The 13,891-nt window shown below is 35.8% G+C and overlaps 1 protein-coding gene across 1 annotated transcript; it reads right to left on the reverse strand.

Moving 5' to 3' along the window:
* Positions 1-1,606: 1,606 nt before the first annotated feature.
* LOC131333439 (acetylajmalan esterase-like) lies at positions 1,607-3,431 on the reverse strand. Its single transcript, XM_058367963.1, has 5 exons — positions 3,130-3,431; positions 2,593-2,805; positions 2,359-2,507; positions 1,970-2,243; positions 1,607-1,884 (listed from the first exon to the last, which is right to left on the reverse strand). The coding sequence occupies exons 1-5, from the start codon at positions 3,407-3,409 to the stop codon at positions 1,667-1,669; spliced, it is 1,134 nt and encodes a 377-aa protein (XP_058223946.1). The 5' UTR covers positions 3,410-3,431; the 3' UTR covers positions 1,607-1,666.
* Between the last annotated feature and the right edge of the window lie 10,460 nt (positions 3,432-13,891).

Genomic DNA, 13,891 nt, shown 5'->3' on the forward strand with positions numbered 1-13,891 from the left:
ATTTGTGAGGCTTTGAACACTGGATGTAATTTCAAGTTGGTTTTGTTCATGTGTTGACTTTAGTCTATAATGAGCTAATGTTTACTCCGTATTAATATACTATGAATGAGAAAGATTTGATAAAAATAATACTGATCGAAGGCTGTGTTGAGTCGCTTCAAATTTTGAATTGAATCAAACTCTTAATTTTTGTCCTTTTTTTTTTCCTTGGCGAAAGTCAATTTGATAAGTACGTACGCTAGTGAGATTAGAACCCTTATCAAATGCATGAAAATACGTGGTGCCTACCATTCCACTTGAAATTCTTAATTCTCCCCCTTCCAAATTGGATTGCTTTGGATTTCCTCCAAGGTTTTCTGAGTATTCAAGGCTTCTCACTTTTCTTCTTCAATCACCTCCAAGACCTCTTGTCCTAGCCGCAATCATCCAAAGGCTTCTTGCAAGTCTTGCGACTATAGAAATTACTAAGGTTGGAGGAGGTCATTGCATAAGGAGAAAGAAGTGTTCGATTGCGATAATAGTTAGAGTGCCTGGGGATGTTTTGCACATAAGGAAATTTTCGATTGCGATCTTAGTTAGAGTGCCTGGGAATGTTTTGCACTTCGCAATTCATAGATGGGTAGGCCTAGATTACTCTCAGGGAATCATAATCTATGTATCGTGTACAGCAGATCAATTTTCTTACTTAAAATAAAAGAGACGGTCTCCTTAACTCTCTCGTACAGAGCATTTTCTCAATAGAGTTCATTTTGTTCTTTTATCTCTATACTTCACTGAATTCATGAATGCTTCTTATCCTAGTCGATAGATCATTTCCCCCAAACAGGCTGTGTCGCCGAACGTACGCCACACTCGTCTTTGTATTCAAGCGGATCAAGGAGTGTATCCAGCTTATGAAAGACAAAATTGGATTTCGATTTTCTGCACTCCACATTATGGTCATTTACTGCCGGTAATTACACACAACAAAGATGGTAAAAGGCAAAATTTGGAGTGCGCTTGTAAAAAAGTGGGGTGCAAAAGTCAATTCCCAAGATATTTTAGTTGGAAAGATGAGAAGCAGAAGGAGGCATCTCTATTAATCATCATTTATACTAAGATAACTGTGACCAATAATTGAACTTTTTCGCCAGGGAGAACTGTAGAGAGGGAGAGGTTGATCAATTTGGTGCTCGAAGTCGCGTCGGGGATACAGAGTACGTAGCAGAGTTATTATTAGGACTGAATGAAGTTCGAGAGCCTGCCGGTGCCGACGCTTTCGTCCTACTGGGCCGGAAGTTGGATGAAGATCTTGTTCCAGGCTCAACACAAACACGTGGAAAACCATGCCAAAATCAGCTATGTAATTCAGTGTTTTGAATAACTGAGTGTTCGGGCCAGTTTACGGACACCTCAATTAAGTGAACAGAACATTCATAAAATAAAATAACAGCACACCCCATTGTAAACTAAATGCAGCTAGGATCGTGCATGAGGAAACTGTCTGTTTTAAGCTAAAACTTTCAACTAATTCAAAGTTTTTAAGCTAAAACTTTCAACTAATTCAAGTGAAAAAAGAAGAAAAAAACTCCCAATGAAAACCATCTATAAACTTGAGTTACAAGTCTTTACTAAACTATCAATAAACAGAAAACGAAATCTAGTCGTCCACCGAACTAAGATCAATTTAAAAAAAGCAATGAAGCTTTGGCAAGACGTCATGAATCAGCCATCCAGTCATTATCTTATACGCCTCTTCTGTCAAATGAACTCCATCCCAGCTGAGGTGTTTGCTTGGATCTTGACATACTGGAATTTCCGGATCTCCACACATCTTGGTGAAACTAAAATTATAGTCACCACCAGCTCCGCAACAAGCCTTTTGAGTAGAGTAGAAGTCAAACCCTGAAATCACAAAAATGCAGTATTAGCCATGATTAATGAACTATATAATCTCTAGACTTGCTCTTCTTCGGGTAAATTGACCCACCAAGAAATGGTGCATTCTGGAAAATCCATTGGAAGGCTCGATAGTAATCGCCATAAACGATTACTACATTCGGGTACTCTCTTTTTAATTGTTGGATGGCTTCTTGTAGTTGATCATTGTGATATTTTGAGAAACTGTTGAGTTCCTTCAAGCAATGATGTACGTCATAGGCATTTGAGTTATTGGTCTGAAATGTTGTGAGATAGATGGGAAAACAGCCTATTGGAAAATTTCCCGGCACTACCACCCTAGCTGCTCCATAACCAATGACTTGCTGCAACACCAAAATGGAAAAAATATATATAAATTGTAATGTACTTAACATATATAAAAGGAAGTAATCTACCTGATCTTGATGAAAAATTAATTGATCTTCTTGGTAAACTTACCCTAACAGTACCGATTATAGCTTCGACAACTTCAGGTACTAAGCTTTGTACCTCATCAATGCCTTTTCCATTTAACAATGCATAGTTATAATCATTCCCGCCAATCTCTCCGACCATAAAAAGAGAGTTCTTTAGCTTCTCCAAGCAATCTGTTGTTGTACGTGTAAAGTCAATCCAACAAGTAGAATTCGTAATTTGAGTGTATTTTATTTGAGAAAAAACTTGATAACAAACCTGTTTCTGGGGTACAGATTGAATTCAAATGTGTCGACATCCAATCAAGTTGCACATTGAGCGAGCTGTTGGTACCCATGGTGGGGATGTGCTTTTCTGCTAGAACCTCCGTCGGTAAGGCAGTGGCGCCAGCAACGGCGTAGTTTACTCCATGTGCGAAGTCTCCATCCGTCTTCTTGTAAGGACTAAGGAAGGGAAGGCCGGATGAATTAGCTGCAAAATTTACAGAAGACAATGCCAGCTCTTCAGTGACTCGAAGACCTCATAAATTGACCAAATAAAAAAATTTAAAGGAAATAATAAAGAAAAAGAACAAAAAAATAAGATCGGTACGGTATTGATTGTGGACAAGCATCACGAAATATACAACTGTTTATAGAGGTTGTCATATATTCAAGTTCAAGTTTTTTGCGCGCAACAAAAATCCCCTAAAAAACTAACTTGAACTCCACAATCAATACGTACTGGGAAAACAATTCTATATACCTTTACAGTATGTGTGTATTATTACTAGATACATAACATTATGTTACAAACCAATGAAGTCAATCATGAGTCGACCGTTAGAGCATCGACCAGTTGCCCTTTTGAAATAAGTTTCGCCGTAGGGAAGTCTGGTGAACTGAGTCGCGGAACCAATTGGCTTCTCTCGAATCAGGTTGCCGGTGTCGGAAATCGAGTCGCCGAGTTGATAGATCTGGTCGAAATGACAAGTAATGAGTGATTTGGCATTGCTTGGAAGGAGTTGAAGGAGAAGAAAAAAATAGGCGGCAAGGTTTACTAGAGCTAAAGTGGAAACAAGGTTTTTGGCAGCCATTGCTGTGGAAAGGATGAAACTACTTCCCGCTCTGTTGGGTAGGGTAGGATTTTATGTTGTATTTGAATGACCGTAATCTTGGATACGATTGTGAATTTGATTGGGTAGAAATGTGAATTTGATCACAAGAAAGTTATTTCATTCCGATAGTTGGATTAATTGCATAATCTTATATAGAAAAAATACTCCTGTTTTGAAAGTTAGTTAGAGGATGATGATAAGCCACCCGCTAATATCTCACGTTAAGCAAAACAGTCAATACAAGTGATAATGACAAGGGCGAAAAAAAAAAAATCCACACTTTGACGGATTGAACATGGAAAACGTGATCGGATAATATTTATCTATATAGTTCAAAAAATAAATCAGAAATTAAATGCATATGCTTATGTTTGTTATCAATCTTCGATTATCCTATCTTTACTTCATTCGTCTCTTTTTAGTTGTTCTTTACGAAAAGCCGTGTATTTTTTTGGTTAAAAAATAAAGTACTTCCGTACATTTTTAATTAAAATTTGTTGTACCAATTTAAAGATTTTTATTAGTCCTTTAAATTGGTGCAAAAACTTATACACCAAAGTGCTTTATTTTATCGAAAAATTGCACATCTTTTCGTAAGGGATATTTATTTATTTTTTTAACTTGTAGGGGATATTTAAAAAGTGATTGAGGAAGTATTTTATTATTAAAAATAGTATGGTCAGTAGACAAATATGTCTCATCATGTAGTTATCAATCTCGCAGTTCGAAAAAACGTAGTTATCAATCTCCAAATGAACCTAATTTTTATTTTTATTTATTCTTTTATTTTTACATATGTTAGGTTCTAAAGAAAAATTGTCCTATCATGTAGTTATCAATCTAATTATTCTACTTTTCTAAATATTTTATGGTCTCTGAGCTAGATAAATGAAGAATTTTGAGTAGGAAAAAAAAATGTAGTTTCAAGGAAACTAGTAAGTTAGTTTTATCCATTTTCCGAGTGCGAGGGTGTCATTTTTTTTTGAGATCATTATCACTTAGATTGGTTGGTTAGAGAGAGAGAGAGGGAGAGAGAAGGGGGCAACCCTTTTTGTGAGGGGCGACGTAGATGCAACACATGGCGCTACAACTATAATTTGAAATTTGTGTAAATAATGTAGGACTTTGAAATTTGAAATAACCCTACTAATTAGCAAATTCTATAATTTGTGGGATCAATCAAATCTATCTGTCTATCTTGAAAAAAAAGTTACAGTATTGAATTGGAACCGAAGTAATAAATAATTGTCAAGATAAAATGCAATTTGAAATAATATAAATTGGTATCCGATCAACTTAATTTTTGTACGAGTCAACTTGCAGGACAAGCTTTAAAAGGTGAATGGGTTAGATCGATCGTTACAATGGGCTCGAAAGGGACCCACAAATAAAAAAACTAGACTGTATAGCCCATTTTCCCGGAGAGGATCCATGTCAAATAACGTTACACAAGAATAATTGCCCTCACGAATAGAAACAAGAATAATTGCCCTAACGAATAGAAACGTGACACAATAATTTAGTATGACGACATCGTTTTAGGAAGCCTGTTGAGATTATTCAGTGGTCTTTCGGGTACAACCATGTGATGTCCCAACACCCTTCTTAATTGTACAATTATGCGTGCTCAACACACTTATCTTTGGCCCCACAAAAAATGTAAGGTGAAGAAGGTTATTGGGCAATCATGTGATGATGGCCCATGAGCAGCCAATAAGTTTTTGTTAAGATAATTAAAGAGGAGAGAGTGGTTGGGTGAGGGGGAGAGTGTGTGTTCTGATTTGTGCCGTCCAAAATAAGTTTAGACGATTCGGATATGTGCTGGATAATGCCATGTGGTACCTTATTTGCGCAAAAAAAAAAAAAAAACTTCTAACATTAACCGATACAGCCTTAAAGGTTTCTGTTTCCTATTTCAAAAAGTGGAGTTTCTGCTTCCAATTTCCTTTCACGATTTTGTTTCATGCACAACACATTCTTTCCCTGCTCCAAATTTGTTTTCGGCAGTGGCGTAGCCAGGAATTAACAATAGTGGGGGCACTTTTTAAACACACTTCAAAAAAAAAAAAATCATAATTAGCAACACCAAAATAATAAAAGAATGCTTATGGTAAAAATAATTTTAAAAAAAAGCTAACACATTTACTAAGGAAGGTAGTAATTTCATAAACTATCAATACAAATCAATTGTTTGAATTGTCACAATGGACCAAGTCTAATAACAGTTAGATACACAATAATTAAAATGTTAATATTCAGCAATCTTGATCCAATCAAAAAAATTTGCTTTTCTTTTCAAATTTTATGCTTAAACCACTATTTCGTCACGCGTTGTGAGTTCTATTAACAATGACAAGATTACTTTTAAAATTGTGAATAATTAATGAAGTATAATGTATATAACCCATGGTTTAGCCACTTACAAATTTGGACATTATGTTTTGAGGAGTTTCAAACGATGAGTGCTGACTCTCTTTTTATTCATTAAAAATCTCACTTCGCAAGTGTAGTGGAATTGTCGTAATATTGGAAACAAAAAGTTGAGAATGAAATATATACAAAATGTATTAAAGTGATTAAACAAAGAACAATTTAAGAAGCCAATTACAAAAAAAAAATACAAAATCTGAAAAAAAAAAAAAAGAGTATTCAGTGGGGACGCGTGCCCCCGCTCGTCCTCAAGTGGCTCCGCCACTGGTTTTCGGACAATGTTTCTCACAGAACAATTCAAACACAATAACTCATACAATCTCTTACATACATATAGGATTCACACATAATAGTATGTGTGAAGCCCATATATATGTGAGAAGTTGTGTTTGGTGTTGTGTTTAAATTGTTGTATGAATAACAATTTTGATTTCAATTCTTTCAGCTCGCAAAATGGGCCGGTTTGGTACTTACCAAATTTCACCTAGTCATACCTTTCAACCAACTTGGGCTAATTTAGTAAGTACTTAATTGTTTTTTCATTTACGAAGTTCTGTTAAACAGTGTTCTTGACTAAATTTATGCATATTTGTAAAGCTTTTTTATTAATGGACAAGGATAATGCCACGATGATTTCCTTTAATGCCACGACAATTTTTGTAGGCTGACTGTTATACCCTCTAATCAAACCGAAACCGACTTTTCTCTCAAAATCTCGATCAAACCGAGACAGACTTCTCTCTCTCTCTCTCTCTCTCTCTCTCTCTCTCTCTCTCTTCATTCAACCTGCACACCCCATCTCGGATCTCTCTCTTCTCCTCCACCGTGACAGCAAGACCCAATTTTCTCCTTCTCCTATGTTCTATTTCTCACTTGAAAACAACCACCACTACCCACAATCTTACCGTCAACACAGATCTCGTGCAGAAACCACAATCTCCTTCCATTCCCTCCCTCATCATGTCAAATCTCTCTTTGAACCCACAATCTATCCATGCCCATAGATGATAGGCAGAGCAATTACTGCTGTCGATTATTCGGGAAAAATAAAATAGACTCGAATATATTGTCCATTTCTATATCTCTGTTTAGATATATGATGGTAGCATTTTCAATTTCGTCCCCTTTGTCAATAATTGTAATGGTTTAGATCAGTAGAAATTGAGTAATCGGTGTGATTCTGTGCATGATTCAAAGATCAAAGAAGGTAATCACAAATTCATCAAGAAGAAAGGGTCATGATCGCTAGGGGGTGGGTATGTACAACCGGCCGGACGACAGACTAGGTATGCATCCGAGAATGGTCGCAAAGCAAATTCGGAGTTGTCTCAAATCTCTCGTCCTTGAGCAATTGGTCAATTAAGTTACAGGAATTAGAGTGGGAGAGTAACCAGAGGAAGAGAGTAGTGGAAGGGAGAAAGTGGGTACTAAAGAAAAGAGAGAGAGACTTGGACATAATTGTCAAACCTGTTAAAATTTCGTGGCATTAAAGAAAGCATCGTCGCATTAGTATTTACCTTTTTTCTAAAAGTGGGTGAACCAAAATCGGTTTTTTTAATATAATGTTAGGTTTGAAATTTCTCTATTCATTGCCAATTGAATTTGAGATAGACATAAAATTTCCACTATAAAGAGGAGAGGCGCTAGGGAGAACTGTAAAGAGGGAGAGGTTGAATTGGGTGCTTGAAGTCGCGTCAGGGACACAGAGTAGAAGAGTTATTATTAGGACTGAATGAAGGAGAAGAGCCTCACGGTGCAGTCGACTTCGGCCTACTGGGCCGGAATTCACTACGCCAAATTTTAGCATTAGCGGCACGGGAAAACTGCCGTTAATAGTCCAAAAACTGCCGGTAATACCCAAAACCGTTGGAAATAAACCGCCGGGAAAACAAAAGCGGCGGTTTTAAAACCGGTGGTAATTTTTTTTTGCTTTCCTAGGAATCGAACGCGGAACCTCTGAATCCTTGTGCACGTGTGTTACAAACTGGGCTGACTCGCATGTTGTGTCCCATAGGATAAATAATAATATTTATATTATACGAGTCGGTATTATTATAAGCTGCGGCAATAAACCACCAGTATTAAAAAAACAGTATATTCTATTTTTTTCTGGCGGTATTTTAAAATACCGCCGGTAAAAGTTAGCAAAAACAGCTTTTCTAAAAAAACCACCGTTTTTGGTAGTTATTCCCGGTGGTTTTACTCATGCTGGTAAGAATAGCCTTTAACGGCAGTTTTTTTACCGCTGGTAATAATACTGCCGCTAAATGTGAGATTTGGCGTAGTGTCGAAGTTGGTTGAATTTCTTGTTCCAGGCCCAACACAAACATGTGGAAAACCATGCCAAAACCAGCTACGTAATTCAATGTTTGGAATAACAGAGTGTTCGGGTCAATTTACTTCCATCCCAACCAATTTTCAGAGCCTTGAATATGTTGATCTAGCAAACCTCCATTAACCTCAAGATTTGAACATTTGGCTTTTGCGGGGTTCAATATTTCGACCTCTTGGGAGGTAAGTCCCTTGGTTGTTGTGCTTTTATGTCCACCCAATCAAACCCTGTATATGGATCGATGCGACAAAGGGACTATGGCATAAGTGGGGTCACCCCACCAACTTTGGTTTTCCACCTGAACATTTGAAAGTTTGCAATCAAATTTTGCTATTTTGATGCCACAAAAAATTTCTAAATTGTTCCAACTTATTTAAATGCATAGAAATCCCATGCGTTTTCTTCTTTTCCAAAGTTGATAGTGCTAGAAATGAGACTATCATACATTATTTTACAAATATAACAAATCTTTTAGGGCCAATTACGAGGCAAAAATGTGTTATTTGTGCATATCCATACTTAACCTCTTAATTTAGTTATTTTTGGACTTGTGCGTAGAAAAAATATAGTTGCATATGTATCTAAATTTTGACTCCACGAACCGAAATTCTTAACTCCGCCCGCTACCGATGTCTGGTTTTGTAGTTTTCACTTACGTGACAAAGTTGATGAGCCAAGCAAATTGAAAAGTTCAGATTACTTTGTTAAACCCAGAATAGAGCTCATATTAAGAGCACAACAATTATAGCAGCCCCCATCCCCTAACACTGTTATTTCTCACTTCCTTCACATTAAATCATTGCCGATTAGCTTATAATTATGGAGGCATAAAAAAGGGGCAAAGTCAGGCCTACACTAATGTAATACTGAAGGGGAATCGAATAATTTGTAAGTTCTCTGAAGACATGGCGAGGTTTACTTTTGTTTAGAACTTTCTATTCTCATAACTTTTTAGAAAGCAAAATTGCAAAGATGGTAATGGTAATAACATATGAAAGGAATATGTCATGGTTTTGAGCAATTCCAAATTTAATGCTTGCGATTCGTTCTGCATTTTCAAGAAAATAATCGAAAAACTATATGGAAACTAATCTTATTAAACAGAGCATTCACAAAATAAAATAATTGCACACTCCATTGTAAACTAAATGCAGCTGCCATAGTGCATAAGGAAACTGACTGTTTTAAGTTATAACTTTTCAATGAAAACCATCTATAAACATGAGTAACAAGTCTTTACTAAACTATTAATAAACAGAAAACGAAATCTAGTTGTCCACCTAACTAAGATCAACTTAAACAGAGCAATGAAGCTTTGGCAAGATGTCATCAATCAGCCATCCAACTATTCTCTTATACGTCTCTTCTGTCAAATGAACTCCGTCCCAGTTGAGGTGTTTGCTTGGATTCTGACATACTAGAATTCCTGAATCTCCATACATCTTGGTGATGAAGCTAAAATTGTAATCACCACCAGTCCCACAATAAGCCTTTTCAGTAGAGTAGAAGTCAAACCCTGAAATCACAAACAAAAATGCAGTATTAGCCATGATTAAGGAACTATATACTCTAACTTGCTCTTCTTCTTGCAAGGGGTAAATAAACCCACCAAGATATGGTGCATTCTGGAAAAGCCATTGGAAGGTTTGGTAGTAATCACCATAAACGATTACTACGGATACTCTCTTTTTAATTGTTGGATGGCGTCTTGTAGTTGATCATTGTGATATTTTGAGAAACTGTTGAGGTCCTTCAAGCAAAGATGTTCATCATATGTATTTAAGTTATTGTTCTGAAATGCAGTGAGATAGATGGAAAAGTAGCCTATTGAAATTTTTTCCAGCACTACCACCCTAGCAGCTCCATAACCAATGACAATAAATTGTATTGTACTTAGCATATATACAAGGAAGTAGTCTACGTGATCTTGATGAAAAATTAATTAATCTTCTCAGTAAACTTACCCTAGTAGTACCGATTATGGCTTCGATAATTTCAAGTACTATGTTTTTTACCTCATCAATAATTTTTCTTAAACCAATGCATAGTTATAATCATTCCCATCAATCTCTAGTGGAGCTAAAATAGGCAGCAAGGTTTACTAGAGCTAAAGTGGAAACAAGATTTTTGGTAGCCATTGCTCCGGAAAGGAAGAAATTAACTACTTCCCTAATCATTTCTCTTCCCCTAGACGAGAGTATTATAGTTGTCTGCCGTGTTGGGGGGGGAGGGGTTATGTTTGGATGCTCGTAATTTTGGTACGATTGTGAATTTGATTGGGTAGAAATTGTGTTTTTAAATAGAGATTCGTATCGTGTATTATTTTTCCAATTGTATAGATCGTATCACGATACATATCATGTACCTTAAGATACATTTGTTGGAAGAGTAGAAGTTTCTATTGTTTAGTTGGACAAGATTTTTGAAAGAGGGATAGTACTAAAGACAAGGGTGAGGAACGAGAGTATTTGTAACTTGAACTCAAACTCTTTTTTTTTTTACTTGGTACGAAATAACTAGAACCCATCCCTATTTATACTACTCCATAGAAGGTTCTAGTGCAAAGATATTTTCATAGGTAATTCTAGAATTACACATGTGAAATTTTAAATATTTCACAAAGATATTCTAGAATATCAAAAGCTAGATATTTTTGAGTTTTTAAAAATACTTAAATATTGATCCTCCAACCTAGTATGAGTTATGTTTTCATCCCGTCCACTTTTCAAAGTTATGTTTTCATCCTCTAACTTAAAATAACCCAATTTTACCCTTATTGCATTGCATTACTTGTTTTCATAGAATATATATATATATATATATATATATATATATATATATATATATATATATATATATATATATATAGCCATAGGCATTGATTTTTGGAACTAAAAAGTAATATCGGAGGTCCTCTAACATTTTTTGGGATATTGATCATCTAACAAATCCCTAAATACATGCCTTTCCTTACCTGTTATTCTGGTCATAACAGGGGACGAAATCCCCCTATATTATCTCGACATTCCAATGCCATCCCACCCGTCGACCTCCACCTTTCCTCCCATCGCCCATCAAATCGGCCTCCCACTGCCCATTACGCTGCTCATCAGTCATCACTTACTCCTTCGTGCCGCCCTTTGTTGCTCATCTCGTCTCATTCTGTTCCCCATCCCTGTCGCTCAATATCCCACTCGTTCCTCCGTCGCTTATTCCAAATCGCCGGAATCTCAAATTGCTGATGTACGAAGGGGCCAACCCCTTTTTGGTCGGAGAGAGAGAACGGGGCAACCCCTTTTTGTGAGGAGCAACGTAGACACGACACATGCAGGGCACTACGACTATAATTTGAAATTTGAAATAACCCTATTAATTAGTAGCAAATTTCATGATTTGTGGGATCAATCAAATCTAGCCGTCTCCCTCAAAAGGACACTGAAATTTTCTCGACTTTACTCAAAAACATTCTCTCTCTCCTTTTCTTTTTTCAACAATGTTTCTTTTTATTTTTTTGCAAAAACTATTTCGCAAAACCTATTTTTTATTAAAACAATTTTTTCAAACCAAAAACTGTTTTTTTTAATTTTTTTTTTCGAAAACTGTTTTTAAAATTGTTTGATTTTAAAACTTTTTTCTTCCAAAAACTATATTTAAAAAAAATGTTTCCAAAAATTATTTTTGTCTAATAACATGTTTTTATTACGTAGTTTGAAAACTGTTTTAAAAAAATTGTTTTCTATGTTCACAATTTTAACTTTTTATAGTTTGAAAAGGTGATGTGGCAAGTTTTGGTTATTCAATTTTAATTATACCATTGTGGACCTCTATATATATTGCTAGTCTTAGCAACCCCTTAAATAGATAATCAAAAGGTGATATGGCAACTTTTGATTATCTAATTATGATTAGTCCATTGTGGATGCTCTCATAGGCTATAATCCTTATCCTAATAACACAAACTAACAATTAAAGAAATGTCTCTTGTATTCTCGAGAGTTTTTAGTTTCGTCTTTGAACGAAGATTTCGTCTACAGATCATCAGGTACGTACTTTCAGAGACGATGTTGCTTCACTATGATATCGATTGCCTTGTGCTTCCTTGTTTTACAATAGCTAGATGATTTGTTTAGCTTTGTCGAATTTTTTTGTAATGAACTCCCTTATGTAAGTGCCATTAGGCAATCATTAATATAATCTTCTCAATTTTGTCAAAAAAGAAAAGAGAAAAGAGAGTACAATATGCACGAAAATGCCTGCTGTGTTAATTTTCTTATGGTTCTTTAGAGGAGGAGGTGATGATGGTATTGGCTTAAAGGAGGCAAATCCGATTTGGGTTCGGCCTTAGAAGGTGAGCCAACATGTCTCTTCTCCTTTTTCCCTTCTTTTTTTTTTTTTTCCCCTGAACATATATGCTTCTTTCTTCATTTAGGAAGAACTAGCACTCGGTGCACACGCGTGCGTGTGCAATTTTGTCACAGACCCTTATTCTCCATCGCTTTCAAAGTTAGAAAGAACTTTTGAAAGGTGAAACTACCGCGTTTCAACGTAGGATTTGGGGTTAGAGAGCGATTGGCGGTTGTGTAGTATGACCACTTATAATTGATGGTTCAATGATAAAAACTCGGACTTGGTTTGACAAGGCTTGATTTGTCGCCATAGTCCCTTATTGGAGCTAGGAATGCTTCTAAGTCCTAACACCATCTATACGTAGTGGGGGCTCTAGCTTTGGTCTCTACATATATAGTTGTGGTGGAGTCCACTGGATAGTGGTGTGATGCGTATCATACATATATTTTCACGATTAATGGACCAAAATACAGTAAATTACTTTTGGTTGTCCGCTTAAGAATTCCTTAGGGGTTACTGCTAGTACTGTATAGTCTATACAGTATTGCAAGGAGTGCTTTTGTGAGATACCCCCTGAATGTGACAAGTGGCATAATTTAAAATTTCTAAACACACTTATCTTTTTATCTATTTCAAATCCAATTGGTCCATACAATAAGATAATTTAGAATTTAAGGAAAAAAAACTTAGTTTTAGTTAGGGAGGGACCAAATCCCTTTACCTACATGTTATCCCTTGACAAAAAAAAACCTTAAACCTTATATTTTTTTCAATTGCCTTACATAGCACGAGTTGATACTAGTTTCAGCATATTCCAAAGGTATATAGGAATCATGATACGACATTATATATATCTCCTTAAAATTACTTCAAGCATAAAGTAGATCACAAAATGCAATGGCTTTAGGCCGACGTAGAAACGGGGCCTCACATGAAGCCTAGTTAGAAGATTGAAACCCAGAAAATTTCCTTCGAAAAAGGGCCCTTAAATGTTCTTATCCAACTATAAATATTTTCATTAAAAAATGTAGGTAACATATCGTGTAGCTTTTGCAGTACATTAATATATTGTATATGACTTCATTTTGTTTTTTGGTCGACAATAAACGCTCATGTGTGATTATTTTAATTTGTCTATGAAAAAAATTTGAGAAAATTTTACTGTACATGACAAGGTAGAATAATTAAATTTTGACTAGATCAAATCAAATTAACTATGTAGAGTTTCAGAGATTTGTATACTAGTTATATAAAAATACTAATAATACTATATATAATATTACTATCAAAATCCTAAAATTGGGAGTGGCCGCCCCCTCAGGCCCATACACACGTCCGCCACTGGAGATGGT

This window comes from Rhododendron vialii, chromosome 7a (assembly GCF_030253575.1).
Source record: "Rhododendron vialii isolate Sample 1 chromosome 7a, ASM3025357v1".
Lineage (NCBI taxonomy): Eukaryota > Viridiplantae > Streptophyta > Magnoliopsida > Ericales > Ericaceae > Rhododendron > Rhododendron vialii.